Source organism: Salmo trutta, chromosome 2 (genome assembly GCF_901001165.1).
Source record: "Salmo trutta chromosome 2, fSalTru1.1, whole genome shotgun sequence".
NCBI lineage: Eukaryota > Metazoa > Chordata > Actinopteri > Salmoniformes > Salmonidae > Salmo > Salmo trutta.
In genome coordinates, this window is record NC_042958.1 from 55,986,028 (window position 1) to 56,004,599 (window position 18,572).

Below are 18,572 nucleotides of genomic sequence, written 5' to 3' on the forward strand. Positions count from 1 at the left end.
AGAAGAAATACAACTGGCCTTCTTAGACTAGTTGAGTATCTGGAGCATCAGCATTTGTGGGTTCGATTACAGGCTCAAAATGGCCAGAAACAAAGACCTTTCTTCTTAAACTCGTCAGTCTATTCTTGTTCTGAGAAATTAAGGCTATTACATGTGAGAAATTGCCAAGAAATTGAAGATCTCGTACAACGCAGTGTACAGCTAACTCCCTTCACAGAACAGCGCAAACTGGCTCTAACCAGAATAGAAAGAGAAGTGGGAGGCCCTGGTGAACAACTGAGCAAGAGGACAAGTACATTAGAGTGTCTAATTTGAGAAACAGACGCCTCACAAATCCTCAACAGACAATCGAACCCACAAATGCTGATGCTCCAGATACTCAACTAGTCTAAAGGGGGACAGTTTTACGGCTTCTTTAATCAGAACAACAGTTTTCAGCTGTGCTAACATAACTGTAAAAGGGGTTTCTAATAATCAATTAGCCTTTTAAAATGATAAACTTGGATTAGCTAACACAATGTGCCATTGGAACACAGGAGTGATGGTTGCTGATAATGGGCCTCTGTACGCCTATGTAGATATTCCATAAAAAATCTGCCATTTCCAGATTCAATAGTCATTTACAACATTAACAATGTCTACTTTGATCAATTTTATGTTATTTTAATGGACAAAAAATATGCTTTTCTTTCAAAAATTAGAAAATTTCTAAGTGACCCTAAACCTTTCAACGGTAGTGTATGTTGAAGTGGGTGGGACTTAAGCTGCATCCCTGCCTCACCCCACGACCCTGTGGCAAAAAACACACATTTCTTTCCAATTTTATCCACACACTTGTTGTTTGTGTGCATGGATTTTAGAATGTTGTATGTTTTTTTCCCCAACACCACTTTCCATCAATTTGTATAGCAGACCCTCATGCCAAATTGAGTCAAAAGCTTTTTGGAAATCAACAAAGCACAAGAAGCCTTTCTGTTGTTTTGGTTTGTTTGTTGGTCAAATAGGGTGTGCTAATTTGACATTTGCTCAGTACATTGTCTTCACTGAGGAAATGTATGAGTCTACTGTTAATTCTCTCTCACCCTCCCTCTCCCTGTTCCCCCAAAGTGTCTGCAATTCTCACCCATGGCTGCACAAACAACAGAATTAAACACCATGCCTATTGGCCACAGTATGAAAAAGCAGCTGAGACAGATAGGCAAGCAGGCCTGCCATCACCCCTGCTGCCGTTCCAAGTGACCCGGCCCTTTGATGGAGTCAGATGAGAGAGCTCATTAAGACCTTTAGGGGTGGACAGGGAAGCAAGCACTGACTGCTGTGTTAAAACAAGCTGATTAATTCAGGTCATAGTTTAGTAACGAGGTCAGTTTTACCATTTCATGAAATTAATTAAGCCTATCTAGCCTCCACAAACAAACCTGTTGAAATATCCCTATTATGTTATAGGCTATCCAAGCAACACCTCATCTCACGGTATCCCCATCACAATAATTAGCACTATAGTCAACCTACTCCTCTCAAAAATCACATTCTCTCTTGTTAGGATTGTCTTCTGAAACGGCCAATTCTTACTCTGTGGGTTCTGTAACCACGGTAACCCGCTGTGTCCCCCTCTGAGGTTGCTGCTGGAACCGGGCCCACCCGTAGCTCTGCTGAGGGCCTGCCTCCTCACCAGGAGTCCTGCAGAGCTGAGAGCCTTGGTATTTCAGAACATAAGGATGTTTGTTATAATGTTATGCTTGTTTCATTCAGATGTTACTTATTCACCTTTATCTTTAGGTTCCGTGGTTGCCAACCTTGGTTGTTTACTCCTGCTAATTTAATATTTAATTGCTTTTGTATGTACACATTTTACTTAAACTTTTATTTTATTGAAGCTTATCAAGTCTAGATTGTAAATATCCTGAAATCCTATCCAAAAAAATGCTAAACTGGACAATTAAACCAACTTCATCAACCTCTTTCAGTATCCCAGAGCTACTCACTGACATTCTCAGGAAGTTTTCAAAGGATGCGGACACCCATTACTTTGGACATGCCAGAGGATGCCAGAGAAGACGCCGGAGAGGGAAGTGAGCAGGTTGTAACTCCCGGGATATTCAAACTATTGTTGGAAATAAACCCTCCTCTGAGTGCCCATGAACTTCAAACAATGCAGTCCAGCAAAACTTAATTCACATCCAGACCACCACCCACAAGAACCCAGGCCAATTTACCTAGCTAACAAATCCCCCACCCCCATCACTACGAAAAAAACTAGATGAGTTGCAAGCAACCTTGTTCATTAACAAAGTTGATATCACTGCATTTTCTGAATCCTGGTCCTCCCAGATCACACAGAGAACGCACTCAGAATCATAAACAAGAGCCAAAAAAAAAAAAACAGAAGTGAGTGCATCACCCTGTCAGACAATCTAGCCTGGACAGTTTTGGAAAGTTGATCACAACCCAGTCCTGGCAAGAAGTATAGTACACACCTTATGCGACATTCAAGACTACTGCCTTCTATAGCACATTGACCTCTGTGTGTAACGATCACGTCCCTGTCCTAACTGTGAATATGCACACTACTGACAGAACGTGGACGACAGCTGATAGAGAACCTGACCACTCGTCGTCAAAAGGAATATAGGCATGGAAATAATTCTGCACTTTCCAGATTCTACAGGAACAAAGTTCAAAAAGCCATCCGTCATGAAAAATACATTTTATTCTAACCAGACTGCTCATCTTAAAAAAGAAAACCCAAAACAGTGGCACAGACAAACAGGTGGCTGGAATGAAAAAAGGACCCTCCCTAAAATCAATATTCCTGGCTATGGTCAAAACAACAAAGTTGGAATAGCAAATTCAATTAAAACAACAGGATCACTCAGGTCAGCCAATCACTAACCGCCATAGACACAACAACCCTGTCATCCTTCCCTACCTATCCCGCAGCCTCTCCCGAAAATCAAACCCGGGGAGGTTTATGACAAGTCGCGTGTGGTCAAAATCAACAAAGCCCCCGGCCCCGACGGCGTGCCACAGCAGATCCTACAAGAATTCGCCTGCAACGTCTGTGACATCCTCAAATCTTAATTCCAGCAAGGTGAATTCCCCTCCCAGTGGAAAGAAACCACGGTTCTGCCCATCCCCAAGACCCACCCTCCGTCAGTCAACTAGCTACGGCCAAAAGCCCGGACACCACAACTACCAAAATTACTGAGAGCATCGCTGCCACCTGGATGAAGGAAGACATAAAACCCAACATAGACCCCAGACAGTTTGGAAGCAGACCCCAGACAGTTTGGAAGCAGACCAGAAAGATCATCTTCCCACACACTTGTTACCCTCCTGGACTGTTTATACAAGCTATCAGACATCCCATCCCCCATAACCACCACTGACTTTTCCAAGGCATTTGACCTAAAATTAAAAAAATCAACTGGGTGTCAGACCTGCCCTCAAAGCAGCCAACAACAGGTACGCTACCAAGACAGCCTCTCAGACTGGCAGGCGGTGTGGCTCAAGGAACGCCCCTCTCATCTTCCTTGCGGTCATAGACAGTGCAGTCCGGGATGTTGACAATAGGTGGCAATATGTTGGCGATCTAAATCTGGTCCACACGTGTACAACAGAAATCATCAGCACACCGCAGCAGACCCTGAACAACTTTGACACGTGGGTTCATGTAAACAGAATGTTACTGAACCCTGCCTCTCCGGATCGAGGGCCAGAATCTCAAAGTGTGTGATAGTGTGAATATTGTAGGGGTAATTGTACAGCAGGACTTGCAATGGGGCGAGCAGGTTGTTACTATGGTAACCAAGAGCAACATAAAACTTTTCTCCTTTCGCTGCCTTAAAAAGGTTTCATTTGTCACAGGAAGACCGGATGAGCATTTACACAGGCTACATACGCCCCACCCTGGAGAATTCCGCTCCTGCATGGCACAGCTCACTGACCCAGGACAAGTCTGATGACCTGGAGCATATTCAGAAGAGAGCATGCCGCACCATCCTCGGATAATAACCCAGTGATATTGAGGCACTTCAGACCCTGTCCCTACCCTGGCTTCATGAAAGACCTGACACAACTCTGCATTGACTTCTCTGTCAGCCTCCTAAAATCTAAACTCAGAGAGGCTGGCTACCCCCTGACTCGAATCAAAGCGACAGGCAAGAACATCGCAGCCAAAACAAACTGACCATAACAAAGTGTAGAACTGAACGGTACATGAAGTCAACAATCCCACATTTCTGCTCATTGATTAATGAGTCACTTTAAGACTACATTATCGATTTACATTTATTTTAATTTTATTTTTTTTATTGTGTTGCTCTTATCCATTAATATGTTGTATGCTCATGGATTTCAGTTTGTATTGACTGCTATGAGTGTAAAAAAGTAAATAAAAAAAGCTGTTGGTTAAGATCTCAATTCTCCTTTCAAATAAATTACCAGATAATGTGTAGCAAGAGAAAGGAGAAGCTTTCAGTGGTCTCTAGGTGTAGTCATGGGTATTCATCAAAATCTGGGGTATAAATATTCTGAAAGTCAACACTGACAGTGATCAACAGGGTACTATCGTAAATACGGGCAACAATGACTTGGCCTAAACATTCTGACCATTCATTTCAAAAGAGACAGGCACCCGAGAGACGGCAAACATGGAAGATGTCATCTGTTTGAGGGGCTGAACATGTTGGCATTGTTACACTCAGCCCTTTGCTGTGGATGGGAACTAATGTTATCTCCCATGATGCAACACTCCCATTGTGAGGGGCAAAATCCTGTGACCCGATTTGTAACTTGTGCACAGCTGTGGTTGCCATGGATACCACTAGACGTGCGGTAATTTGTGTGCTTATTACACAGGTGTGATAAGAAGCTAACATCATAGAAACTCCAGTCAACCCAGCTACCTGGCTGGATAGCTTAATCAAGTCTAGAAGGATGTTCTTTTAGAGAGGAGAGATGTGCAGAGGTGAGCAGATGTGCAATGTACTAAATAGTCTGAGAAAAAGATGCAGGCCTAGCTATTGTTTGACCAGGTCCAGTTAAGTCAGTAGCATCTCCCTGACAAAGAGCTTGCCTTCAGATACTGAGATACTGTGCTTGGTCCTATGACACTTAATCCTGCAACAGCTTGCTCCACCGTCACCCAACCTCCTGGCGTTTGTTTCCCCTTATCCTAGAGACGCTGCTGGCACACAAAAGACCGGGACTAGGGAAACTGTAGCTTTGATAGGGGAGAGAAAGCCAGAGAGATAGATGCAGAGAGTTCCAGGAACAGGGCAGCGCTTATCACCAGGTTGAAGGGGTTCAGTAGGGGGTTGACAGACTTGGGTGCTGCTGTTGCTGCTGCTGCTGCTAGGCTAGCACTGCCTTCTCTAGTGTTCTGCTCTTCCCTCTCTCATTCAGGACCCAGTGTTTGCTTAGGAGCCAGTAAAAGTGACACCAGCAGCTGTCCAAACAGCCCGGTCCGACCCCCAAAGGGGGCACCCTGGCCCCCCGCCAAGACCCCCACATCTCCCCCTCCCCATTTCTACGCTGCTCTGTCCTCCCACTGTCCACACTGGGGAAACCAGAGGAGATGAGGAGGAGGAGAGTAGGTGGAGGAGGTAGAGAAAAAGGAGGAGGAGCAGGAGGGGGAGGAAGCGGATGAGGAGGAAGGGGGGAAGGAGATGGTGAGGACCACTGTAATGATTTGTGATTATGTCTAATCACTGTGGAAGAATATGGGGTGTTAGGATGTAGTTTAACAAATAGCCTACTTTCAGTTTAGCTTACATCAATTGACCACCAACTGCAAACTTAACCTTGAGCCCAACTTGGGCTCATTGCAACATCCTACTTACATTTTTGATAAATTGATCAGTGGTACTCCCACTGAGCTAGTGCAGAACGGAAACCACTGTGTTTAACAGTATCATATAACCTAATTTAAATGGGAGCATCCACTGCCATGTAAAAAATAGGTTGTTGTGACTTGGTGAAGCAGAAAACCTGTAATTGCCTGAGTGATTACACTTAATGGGCTTCAAACCACTCTCTCACGTCACTACTGTCTGGAAGGACCAGGCAGTAGTGGGATGGCTCCCTCCATCCCTTATCCTGTACCGCCTACACCACATTTCCAACAGGTAGACCTATATTACCTGTGGTTTATGCACAATTTAAACAGTGTATTGAGGCCAACTTTTTAGGCTATTGTGTTTGACATGGCATGTCAGAGTGCTATGTATGTGTGAAGAAAGTTCCTCTCCAGGAGGATGCAGCAGCAGGACTCACCAGAGCAGGCATCATGAGGTCAGCCAGGTACACAAAGGCCGCTCCCAGGGCGAAGCCCACCGCCACGGGGACGAAGGCAAACGAGCCGTACTTCCCCGAATCCTCCGCCATGTCTATGGCCGGAGCCAGCAACGACCAATAGGACGCCGCTAACATCACCTGAGGGAGAAACAAAAAGGGAAGTCACAGTTAGCGGGAATTATTATCTGCTGTGTTCAGTGAGTCAGGCTTCAACTCCGAGTGGGAACGTTCAGTTGGCGTCAAAACACCCCAATGTTCACCAAAACAGAAAGACTATAGAAAATGTCCACGGGGGATCTCACTCTTTTGGAACGGGGATGTTGGGGAATGAAAGGTGACCCCATTCCCTCAGAAACATTTGAAATGAGGGCATGAATTGAATGCAGTAGCACAAATAACGAAAGGGGGCAGAGGGCAAAAAATAAACAATGCCTCCAAAATTGAAAAAAGGCCTGAAGAAATCTTGCTAAAGAGATAAGACTTTCCAAGTCTGCAACTGTGACTCTGTGGAGAGTTTCCTTTGAGTGATGAATTTTGAGTGTACAGTAACTGGAGGGGAAGCACAATGCTCCTAGACCTCGTCACTGGAGATGTCTCAGTTTACCCATGGAAGATTTGATTTCACACACACACACACACACACACACCCACCCACCCACCCCCCCACCCACACCCAGCCCACCCACCCACCCAATAGTCGTCTGGGATACGTCACACACACACACACACACACACACACAATCCCTATATGCCTTGGCACTTTCCACAGTACACGGGGTGGATGATTGAATAATGCATACACACGTCTGGGGTTTCGGTCCTCGCTCCTCCTGAGCCATCGGGGAGTGTGAGTGTGTACACCGCACTGTTCAGTTCAAAGGAAACCTCCACAAAGGCCGCCAGCCTCAGAGCATCCAACACACTACTTCCCAATAGCTTGATCAAAGACTCATTAATTCAACCTTCCACTAGGGCACAGCAAAGGAATAATGAGAAGCAAAGCCCACGGAGAGAAGTGTGTGTTGCCGTTGAGTTTCGGTCTCACCGATGGCATTATCCTAGCTCCTCTGTGAACAAAAATAATAGCATTGGATAACACCCATGGCAAAAATAGAATTGGTTACCAGCCGACTCACTTCAGGCAATGGATTAAGACCTAATTCTGAGTCATCGATACGACTTGTTTGTTCATAGTGCCGCCAGTGGGCTCAAATAATGTCCATATTTAAACACTGTTCGCAGGCAAGGATATTGCAGTGGTCCTATAAAACACACACCCCATCATGCACTTCTCTGCCTAATGAAGTGAAGCTTATGGGTCGATTAGAGGTTCGTGATCATGTTAATTACCCTCAATCTGGAACAATTAGCATTTACATACTAGAACACACGACACAGCTGCACTAGTGAGAAAAGGCAAATCAATCCCTTGTGTGGAGCTCACCAATGCACATGTACAGTATGGTGAAGGCTGACAACCAACCATAGTATGATTCATATCATCTGACTTCATGCACCCCACTAGCAGCTACCAAAATAACTTAACACTTAGTATTGTCATTCCATGCGCATTGCCCTTCGTACGCATTTAGACAGTGAAGCTAACATTTTACATTTGTCTCTTTACTCGAGCATTTTTGAATTTGAGATCAAATGTTTCATATGAAGTAACAGTTTAGAATGTCACTTTTTATTTTAGTGTATTTCATACATTTCTTTTTCACCCGTTTTTTTTACCGTTTAGAAATGCACTTTAAATATCTAGTCCCCCCATTTTGGGGCGGCAGGTAGCCTAGTGGATAGAGCGTTGGGCCAGTAACCGAAAGGTTGCTGGATCGAATCCCAGAGGTGACAAGGTAAAAAAAAACTGTCATTCTGCCCCTGAACAAGGCAGTTAACCCATTGTTCCCCAGTAGGCAGTCATTGTAAATAAGAATTTGTTCTTAAATGACTTACCTAGTTAAATAAAAGTATAAAGAAAATTGATAATGTCTTAAGTATTTGGACAAAATTCAAGTCGTTAGAAGTTTAGTATTTGATCCCATACTCCTAACACCCAATGACTACATCAAGCTAGTGACTACACACTCGTTGGATGCATTTACGGAGGGGGATATTTTTTAGATAGTCTTTGAAGAGGTAGGGTTTCAGGTGGGTTCGGAAGATGAGCAGGGACTCTGCTATTCTAGCTTCAGGGAGAAGCTGGTTCCACCATTTGGGTGGCAGGACTGAGAAGAGCTTGAACTGGGCTGAGTAGGAGGGCCAAAAGACCAGCGGTGGCAGAACGGAGTGCTCGGATTGGGGTGTAGGGATTGAGCAAAGCCTGAAGTTGGGGGGGTGGGGCAGTTCCTCTTGCTGTTCCATAGGTAAACACCGTGGTCTTGAAGTGGATGTGAGCTTTGACTGGAGGTCAGTGGACTGTGCGGAGGAGCGTGGTGACATGGGAGAACTTGGGAAGGTTGGACACCAGGCGGGCTGCCGTTCTGCATAAGTTGCAGTGGTTTGATGGCACAAGCAGGGAGCCCATCCAAAAGCGAGTTGCAGTAGTCTAGACGGGAGCTGACAAGTGCCTGGATGAGGACCTGCGACCCTTCCTGTGTGAGGTCGTACTCTACGGATGTTGTAGAGCATGAACGAGTCACTGCTCTGATGTTGCAGAGAATGACAGGGTGTTGTCCAGGTTCACGCCAAGGTTCTTTGCACTCTGGGAGGGCAACACTGTGGAGTTGTCAAACTTGATGAAGAGGTCTTTGAGCAGGCAGGCCATCCTCGGGATGAAGAGCATCTCTGTCTTGTCAATGTTGAGCTTGAGGTGGTGGGTTGACATCCAAACAGATATCTAAACTAACAAAAATGGCCACATCTCTCACAAAAACGGATCAAAAATTAAATTGCGGATAATTATAAGGGAGCAGGAGAATTTTAAAATTGGCTACAATAATTACAAAGACTTTTCAAGCACCAAATTGAGGAGACGTCTGATTTTCAAGGTAGGCTATTTCAGTACTCCAAATTCAAGTTGAAGTAGGCTACTTCTGTTGTTTAAAACTGCAGGACTAAGATGGAAAACAAAATCTATGTAATTTCATTACCAGATCATGTTGTGATTAAGCCCACTAGGATATGTATACTGAACAAAAATATAAACACAACATACAAAGATTTAGTTACAGTTCATATCAGGAAATCAGTCAATTAAAATAAATGTATTAGGCCCTAATACATAGATTTTGCATAGAGTTGATCAGGCTGCAGATTGTGGCCTCTGGAATGTTGTCCCACTCTTTTTCAATGGCTGTGCGAAGTTGCTGAATATTGGCAGGAACTGGAACACGCAGTCGTACACCTCGATCCAGAGAATCTCAAACATGCTCAATGGGTGATATGTCTGGTGAGTATGCAGGCCATGGAAGAACTGGGACATTTTCAGCTTCTAGGAATTCTGTACAGATCCTTGCAACATGGGGCCGTGCAATATCATGCTGAAACGTGACGGCGGCGGAAAAATGGCACGACAATGGGCCTCAGGGTCTCGTCACGGTATCTCTGTGCATACAAATTGCCATCAATAAAATGCAATTGTGTTCGTTGTCTGTAGCTTATGCCAGCCCATACCATAACCCCACCACCACCACGGGGCACTCTGTTCACAACGTTGACATCAAATCAAATTGTATTAGTCATACGTACTCTTTAATTTTCTAAAACCAGGTTGGCAGTGACTTATGGTAGAGAAATTAACATTAAATTATCTGGCAACAGCTCTGGTGGACATTCCTGCAGTCAGCATGCCAATTGCGAGCTCCCTCAACACGTGAGACACCTGTGGCATTGGGTTGAGACAAAACTGCACATTTTAGAGAGGCATTTTATTGTCCCCAGCACAAGGTACACTTGCCTAATGATCATGCTGTTTAATCAGCTACTTGATATACCACACCTGTCAGGTGGATGGATTATATTGGCAAAGGAAAAATGCTCACAAACAGGGATGTAAACAGATTTGTGCACAAAATCTGAGAAATAAGCTTTTTGTGCATTTGGACATTTCTGGGATCTTTTATTTCAGCTCATAAAAGATGGGACCAACAGTTTCTAAGTTGAGTTTATATTTATGTTCAGTATAATTTGTTGTCATTATATCCATAATAATTAATAGGAATAGCGTTAGGTGTTGTGCAATAGTCTATCCTACACAATTGCGCACAGTAGAGTCTGTGTCCAATCCGAGTTACAAAAACATATGGAAAACAAGCTCATTACCTTTATGCTTCCTCTGTTAAATCTAACTAGACCCTGCTGTAAATCAAGCAGATAACAGATGATCAACATCAATTCGCAAGGGATATTAGATCCAAGCACAATTGTCATCAACCAGCGTAACGAATGAGACACCAAACTATTCTCGACGTTACTCAAACACCTTTTTCCCAGCAATTGGGGTGTTGTTGCATCGCATGCACAATCACAACAGCTGTTCGTCACTTGACTGTCATTCAGAATATTCAGATGATGTGTGAAAATATCACCAAATGCACATTCAACAAGTATCAAGGTAAGGTGACTCTTTCGGGTTAAAACCATTCGATTTCTGCAATCGCATACATTTTGGGGGATTTGTGTGCCTATGAAATGTTTTCACCCCGTAACATAAGGAGACACAAAACGTTACATAGTTACACTGCATTTCTGCCATCTCTATACAAAAAAACTGTCCGTGAGACAGATCCAGGATTCTTACAAGGTTCAAGTTGTCTAATTGAACTAATTAATGCATAATATGTGGTAAAAAAGCAACTTACACTGCCAAAAATGCAATGACAGAAAAGTAATGTTTTAGGTCACACGATTTTGGACGAATCCGTTAAGACACCAACCATGAGAAAGGTTTAAACATATGTTTTCAATCAAATTGTGAATTTTCTTGAATTTAGCAAAACTCAGCAAAAAAAGAAACGTCCCTTTTTCAGGACCCTGTTTTTCAAAGAGAATTCGTAAAAATCCAAATAACTTCACAGATCTTCATTGTAAAGCAGTGGTTCTTAACCTTGGAGGTACTGACCCCCACCAGTTTCATATGCGCATTCACCGAACCCTTCTTAATTGGAAAAATAAAATTCAAAACATAAGTATATATTTTACTGGTGCACAAAATGAACCGTGCATCAACATCAGTGTTCAAAGAACAAAACCATTAAAACATGATTTTCACACAAAAACAAAAACATAAAAATGAATATTTACTGCAAATCAGTGTGACTTCTGCTGTTGCCTTTCAGAGACCAGTTCAGAAATGCGCGGCTTCACCTTGGCAAGTGCCACTCTCATGTCATTTTCGCAACAAAGTCTGTTCCTTTTCTTCGTTTTTATGTCCAGCATCCTCGAAAAGGATTGCTCGCAAAGATATGTTGTAACAAACGGTATGAAAATCTCCAGAGCTTTCTTAGCAATAACAGGGTACGTTACCATTTGTTGACACCAAAACGTTGAGAGCGTTGTTGTTCTGAAGAGTTGCTGTTGAACCTGGCTCTGCTGAATTTCAATGATTTCATCGGTATTCATCATTGACATCTGTTGTCTCAACACTAAACGTGAACGGCTGTCTCACCCATGCTGGATATGACTCTCTTGTAGGGAAGTATCCGTCGAGAGACTTTGCAAGCTCATCTAAGTGCGTGGCAATTGCTTGCTTCAGTTCCGCGGGTACAGAAATGTCTCCGATTCCAGATACATCTTCGATCTTACTTACACAGTCGTCCAGCAGGGGAGAGTTTGCGAAGTTATCGTTCTCTGTTCGTCGTTTCCATAACGGTAGCTTTTTTTGAAAAGCCTTCAGGTTTTCTTCCGCTTCGATGATGTTGACTCCACCGCCCTGCATCTGTTGATTGAGAGCTGCGAAGATATCAGCCATGTACGCTAAAATGAGAATGAACTCTGCATGACGATATTTGGTGCTCTTGCAAAAACAGGGCTAATTCCACACGCACGGCAAAAACACGATTCAGCACCTGTCCCCGGGATAACCACCGAACGTTAGAATGGTACAGAAGTACCGCGAATTCAGAGCCCATTTCTTTACACAGCTCACTGAAGATGCGGTGCCTCAAAGCACTATTTCGCACATAGTTCACGCATTCCACTACAATTTTTAATACTTCTGCCAGTTTTGGAGGCAAGGTTTTTGTTGCCAACGCATGCCTGTGCAGAATACAATGCGTAACAATGATGTGTGGTGCATCGGCTTTCACTAGCGCACCAAAACCAGACTTTCTTCCCAGCATGACTGGAGCTCCGTCCGAACAAACTGCAGAAACCATATCCCACGAAAGATTGTTGTCTTTGAAGAAGTCATCCACAAGTTTCTTCACATCGGCTGCCTTAGTTGTTGTCGTAAGAGGCTTACAAAATAAAAAATCTTACTTTATTACGTCGTCTTTCACATAGCGCACAAATACAGCAAGCTGGCATAGATTGGAAACGTCTGTGGTCTCGTTGAGTTGAAGGCTGAATTTTGCCGGGCATGAAATCAGATCTGCAACTACTTGAGCCAAGATGTCTTTGCTCATGTCCTCTATTCTGTCGCTAATGGTGTCATTTGAAAGAGGAATTTGGGATAACTTAACTTCAGCCGCTTTTCCCAGCATGATATTCGCCATCTTCAACACAGCTGGTTTTATGAGTGTTTCACCAATGGTGTGTGGTTTGCCCTGCTTTGCGATCAGGTAAGCAACTTCGTACGATGCTGTGAGGATCGGTTTGTTGATGGGTACAAAGCCGAGAACAGGCAGAGTAGCCTTTTCATCGAATCTGGCTCTCTTCACCTTGAATTCAGCGAGCGTTGTGTTCTTGTATTGTCCATCTCCATGCAGCTTAAGGAAGTGTTCTCTTAGTTTTGCCGGTGCTAGACTAGAATTGCTCAACTTGGCATTGCAAATCATGCAGTTAGGACGCTGACTCTCATCACGTTCCGTTATACATGTGAATCCATATTGTACATATTCGTCCGACCACTTTCTTTTTTTGCTCGACATAGTATGAAGGGATTAAAATATTAAGAAAGAAATCACACGACGTACCATCACGACAGTCACAATTCGACTACTGAGCGCGCCAAATTCCCTGCAGCACAGATAGGCCAAGCGATGTTGCGTGATCACCTGCAGCCAATGATGGCCAAGCGGGGCGTGTCATCACGGATCATATGAGTCGGGGGTGTGTCTTGACCTCCGCCGAACCCCTGAGACTGACTCACCGAACCCCTGGGGTTCGATCGAACCCAGGTTAAGAACCACTGTTGTAAAGGGTTTAAACACTGTTTCCCATGCCTGTTCAATGAACCATAAACAATTAATGAACATGCACCTGTGGAACGGTCGTTAAGACACTAACAGCTTACAGAAGGTAGGCAATTAAGGTCACAGTTATGAAAACTTAGGACACTAAAGAGGCCTTTCTACTGACTCTGAAAAACACCTAAAGAAAGATGCCGTGAACGTCCCTTAGGCATGCTGCAAGGAGTCATGAGGACTGCAGATGTGGCCAGAGCAATAAATTGCAATGTCCATACTGTGCGACGCCTAAGACAGCGCTACAGGGGGACAGGACGGACAGCTGATCGTCCTCGCAATGGCAAACCACGTGTAACAACACCTGCACAGGATCGGTACATCCGAACATCAAACCTGCGGGACAGCTACAAGATGGCAACAACAACTGCCCAAGTTACACCAGGAACACACCAGGAACGCACAATCCCTCCATCAGTGCTCAGACTGTCCGCAATAAGCTGAGAGAGGCTGGATTGAGAGCTTGTAGGCCTGTTGTAAGGCAGGTCCTCACTAGACATCACCGGCAACAACATCGCCTATGGGCTCAAACCCACCGTCGCTGGACCAGACCGGACTGGCAAAAAGTGCCCTTCACTGATGAGTCGCGGTTTTGTCTCACCAGGGGTGATGGTCGGATTCGCGTTTATCGCCGAAGGAATGAGTGTTACACTGAGGCCTGTACTCTGGAGCGGGATCGATTTGGAGGTGGAGGGTCTGTCATGGTCTGGGGCGGTGTGTCACAGCATCATCGGACTGAGCTTGTTGTCATTGCAGACAGTCTCAATGCTGTGCGTTAAAGGGAAGACATCCTCCTCCCTCATGTGGTACCCTTCCTGCAGGCTCATCCTGACATGACCCTCCAGCATGACAATGCCACCAGCCATACTGCTCGTTCTGTGCGTGATTTCCTGCAAGACAGGAATGTCAGTGTTCTGCCATGGCCAGGGAAGAGCCCAGATCTCAATCCCATTGAGCACGTCTGAGACCTGTTGGATGGGAGGGTGAGGGCTAGGGCCATTCCCCCCAGAAATGTCAGGGAACTTGCAGGTGCCTTGGTGGAAGAGTGGGGTAACATCTCACAGCAAGAACTGGCAAATCTGGCACAGTCCATGAGAAGGAGATGCACTGCAGTACTTAATGCAGCTGGTGGCCACACCAGATACTGACTGTTAGTTTTAATTTTGACCCCCCCTTTGTTCAGGGACACATTATTCCATTTCTGTTAGTCACATGTTTGTGGAACTTGTTCAGTTTATGTCTCAGTTGTTGAATTTTGTTTTGTTCATACAAATATTTACACATGTTAAGTTTGCTGAAAATAAAACACAGTTGACAGTGAGAGGATGTTTCTTTATGTTCCCCACTAATATCTTAATGCAATATATATATTTTTTTTAATGCAGATTATTATCAATGACTTATCAACAGGTGTAAAAAGTTGTCCAGTGTAGGAAATCCTCACTGGAACACTAGTTTATAGAAAGACCAATAACAGCGTAAATTACTTCACTGTAAAACTGTTTAAAATGCCACAAAAAAATGCACTTTTAGTGTTGCTGGTAACCTAACTCAAACCAGAGTTAAGTGTGTGTGGACACCGCCCCAAAAAAATTTAAAGCGATTTTTATTTATTATGGTTTAAAAATTGCAGATAGAGAAGAAAAAAATATAACAATTATTGGATTAGGAGGACCAAACTACACAGTTCATTACAAAGGGGAAAGAATCTCAAACATAGCCAGCGATAGTATCTGGTCATAATGGGAAGAAAATATTCACAATCTACTACCTCATACTTTCAATAATGGGCTGAAAATAACCCAATGAGTTTCAAATAAATAAGATGGCCTTGGTTACATGGCCGCAGAGATGACAATAGTGTCTGCACAGAGAGACTCACTTGTGTCATTTCAATTAACCCACTGTGGTATCGATTAACATTACTTCGGCCTCACCTGAACTCAGCTGCCAATGAACTACCTATTTGCTCCATCCAGAGAGCACCAACCCCAACCAGAACCTCAGCTAAAAAGGTGTGAGATTGGTTGGTCACACCTTATTTGAATGACAGTCTTACAGTCTTCAGTACTGTATCTAAACCACATGATCTTGGGTGAACTCAACTAGATGAACACTTGTAGACTGTCACACTCAACGCCAATGCTCTTTAACCACCCTAAAGACTTACTGTAATCAGACCTCTCCCTCGCTCTCATATAGAGGTAGTCTAATGACCTAGAGCCTGAACTCTTAATTCATCTTATTAAACAGTGTGCAATGTGTTAAGACTTGAACAGGTTGGGGCTCTGAGCTATTGGCTGGGTTTGTCTGACTTCTGCATATTCATCCAATTATTACGCCATTTTCTTTTCTCAAATGGAGCCACCAGTTTTAAAGTTAACTTCTGGCAGACAAAAAGCCTTGATTTGTTATTGATGACAGCCGTTATTCCATCAACGGCTGGCTGCGACAGGCAAGCTTCAACAGGCAGCTCCGTCAGTCAGTCTGTCTGGGGAAGTGATTAGTTCTTCACAATACGGAGTTGTTTTTTGTGTTACCCTGACTTCCTTCCTGCTGCATCAATTATTTAGATATCTAGTCTCGCTCTCAGGTTTTGGGGACTGAAAAAGTGAACACTGAGGCTTTTCGTTGTCGACTATCATTATCAGCAACAGAGGCTCCACTGGCAATGGCAGAGTCACACAGACATTTTTCCTCACCCTGGGTGGAGGAAAGAGGGCACATCTCCACAGTATATCTGGGGTCAATTATATAACTCAAATAAGGTTTTAGGGACTGAACAGTGAACGTGCTCTTCCTCATTGTCTTTCATCAAAGGGGCTCCACAAACGATGGTGACAAAGTCACCTGGTTGAACACAGAGATATTTTTGCAATTATTATTTCAACGTGATATTCTTCCTCACCCTGGGTGGAGGAGAAATGGGGTCAATTATATGTATAAATCTGGGGTCAATTATATTGCTCAGTCAGTTACACCACACAGCAACGAGGTGTCCTTGTCATGGAGGTCTTGGCAAGAAATAGATGATTGGTTTGGAGTCACCTGTTGCTCGAGGACAGGAAGTAGTCTGAAGCATGTAGCGGCATAATCAGTCCCCTATTGGTAATATGGCTCTGGTCTCCCTGGGTCGGACATCTCGGAGGAAAATTGGCAATTCCACCTGAGCGTTTCGCTGCCAATTACAGTGCCTTAGACTTGGTCTGGGGTCCGTAGACTAGGGAGACGTAGGCTGTATTAATTTCCCCCAAGAGATCTCGCGGCCTTATGGCTTACACAAAAAAAGCCATCTGAGAAATTGGCTGCGACAGTGGAGTCCTCGAGATTTTGAAGCATGGACGACCTTCCTGTACGATCCGGAGCCGAGCGTCATTTCTCTCTCAGCCTAAGGTCTCAACAAGCCTCAGGTATCAAGGTGAGAATAATGGATGCTAGTTTCAGAGGTCTGATACACTGATACGGTGTTGCGATGTAGCTATGAAAATAGCTGGTGAAAATGTGTATGATCAAACCTATCACGAAGATATCATTCTCTTTGAACAAATACTTATTGTGTTGTATGACTGAGCTGCACATAGCTTGGTTGCCACGTTGATCGCACTTCAGAGGGCATGATACAGTGCCGTGAAAAAGATCTCTACTTTTGCATATTTTAATACTGAATGTTAATCAGATCTTCAACCAAAACCTAATATTAGATAAAGGGAGCCTGAGTAAACAAATAGCACAACAACTAAACTTTTTGAATCTATTTCATAAACAAAGTTATGCAACACCCAACGCCCCTTTGTGAAAAAGTAATTGCCCCCTTACACTCAATAACAGGTTGTGCCACCTTTAGCTGCAATGACTCCAACCAAACGCTTCCTGTAGTTGTTGATTAGTCTCTCACGTCGTTGGGGAGGAATTTTGGCCCACTCATCCGTGCAAAACTGCAGTAACTCTACGACATGTGTGGGTTTTCAAGTATGAACTGCTCGTTTCAAGTCCTGCCACATCATCTCAATTGTGGTTAGGTCTGACTAGACCATTCCAAAACTTCAAATGTGTTGCTTTTCAGCCATTTTCATATAGACTTGAGTGTGTGTTTTGGTTCATTGTCTTGCTGCATGACGCAGCTGTGCTTCAGCTTCAGCTCACAGACAGATGGCCTGACATTGTCCTGTAGAATTGTCTGACACAGAGCAGAATTCATGGTTCCTATATACATATGGTTGCTGCAGGGACTTCCATTCAGTCACAAGAGCATTAGTGAGGTCGGGCAATGATGTTGGGCGATTAAGCCTGGCTCGCAATTGGCGTTCCAATTCAATTCATCCCAAAGGTGTTCGATGGGGTTGAGGGCAGGGCTCTGAGCATGCCAGTCAAATTCTTCCACACTGATCGACAAAAAATGTCTGTATGGACCTCGCTTGTGTACGGGGGCATTGTCATGGTGAAACAGGAAAGGGCTTTCCCAAACTGTTGCCACAAGGTTGGAAGCACAGAATCTCCTAGAATGTCATTGTATGCTGTAGCATTAAGATTTCCCTTCACAGGAACTAAGGGGCCTAGCCCAAACCATGAAAAACAGCCCACAGCCCCCGAACCATGAAAAACAGCCCCAGTCACCTGGAAATGCATTCCAGGTGACTACCTCATGAAGCTGGTTGAGAAAATGTCAAGAGTGTGCAAAGCTGTCATCAAAGCAAAAGGTGTCTACTTTGAAGAATACCAAATCAAAATATATTTTAGATTTGATAAACACTTTTTTGGTTACTACATATTCCATGTGTGTTATTTCATAGTTTTGATGTCTTCACTATTATTCTACAATGTAGGAAATATAAAGAAAACCCCTGAATGGGTAGGTGTTTTTCTCCCCAATTAAGGTCCCACTAATCTCCTGTGATAGAGAGAAAGAGAGAGATATCCTCATTATTGTTG

The 18,572-nt window shown here is 44.0% G+C and overlaps 1 protein-coding gene across 2 annotated transcripts in view; it reads right to left on the bottom strand.

Moving 5' to 3' along the window:
• slc39a11 (solute carrier family 39, member 11) overlaps nucleotides 1-18,572 on the bottom strand; it is a 156,011-nt gene that overhangs the window by 125,300 nt on the left and 12,139 nt on the right. For both annotated transcript variants that reach the window (XM_029706240.1, XM_029706235.1), the window contains exon 4: nucleotides 6,277-6,435. In XM_029706240.1, the coding sequence (XP_029562100.1) occupies nucleotides 6,277-6,435 (159 nt within the window). The remainder of the gene's footprint in view (nucleotides 1-6,276; nucleotides 6,436-18,572) is intronic.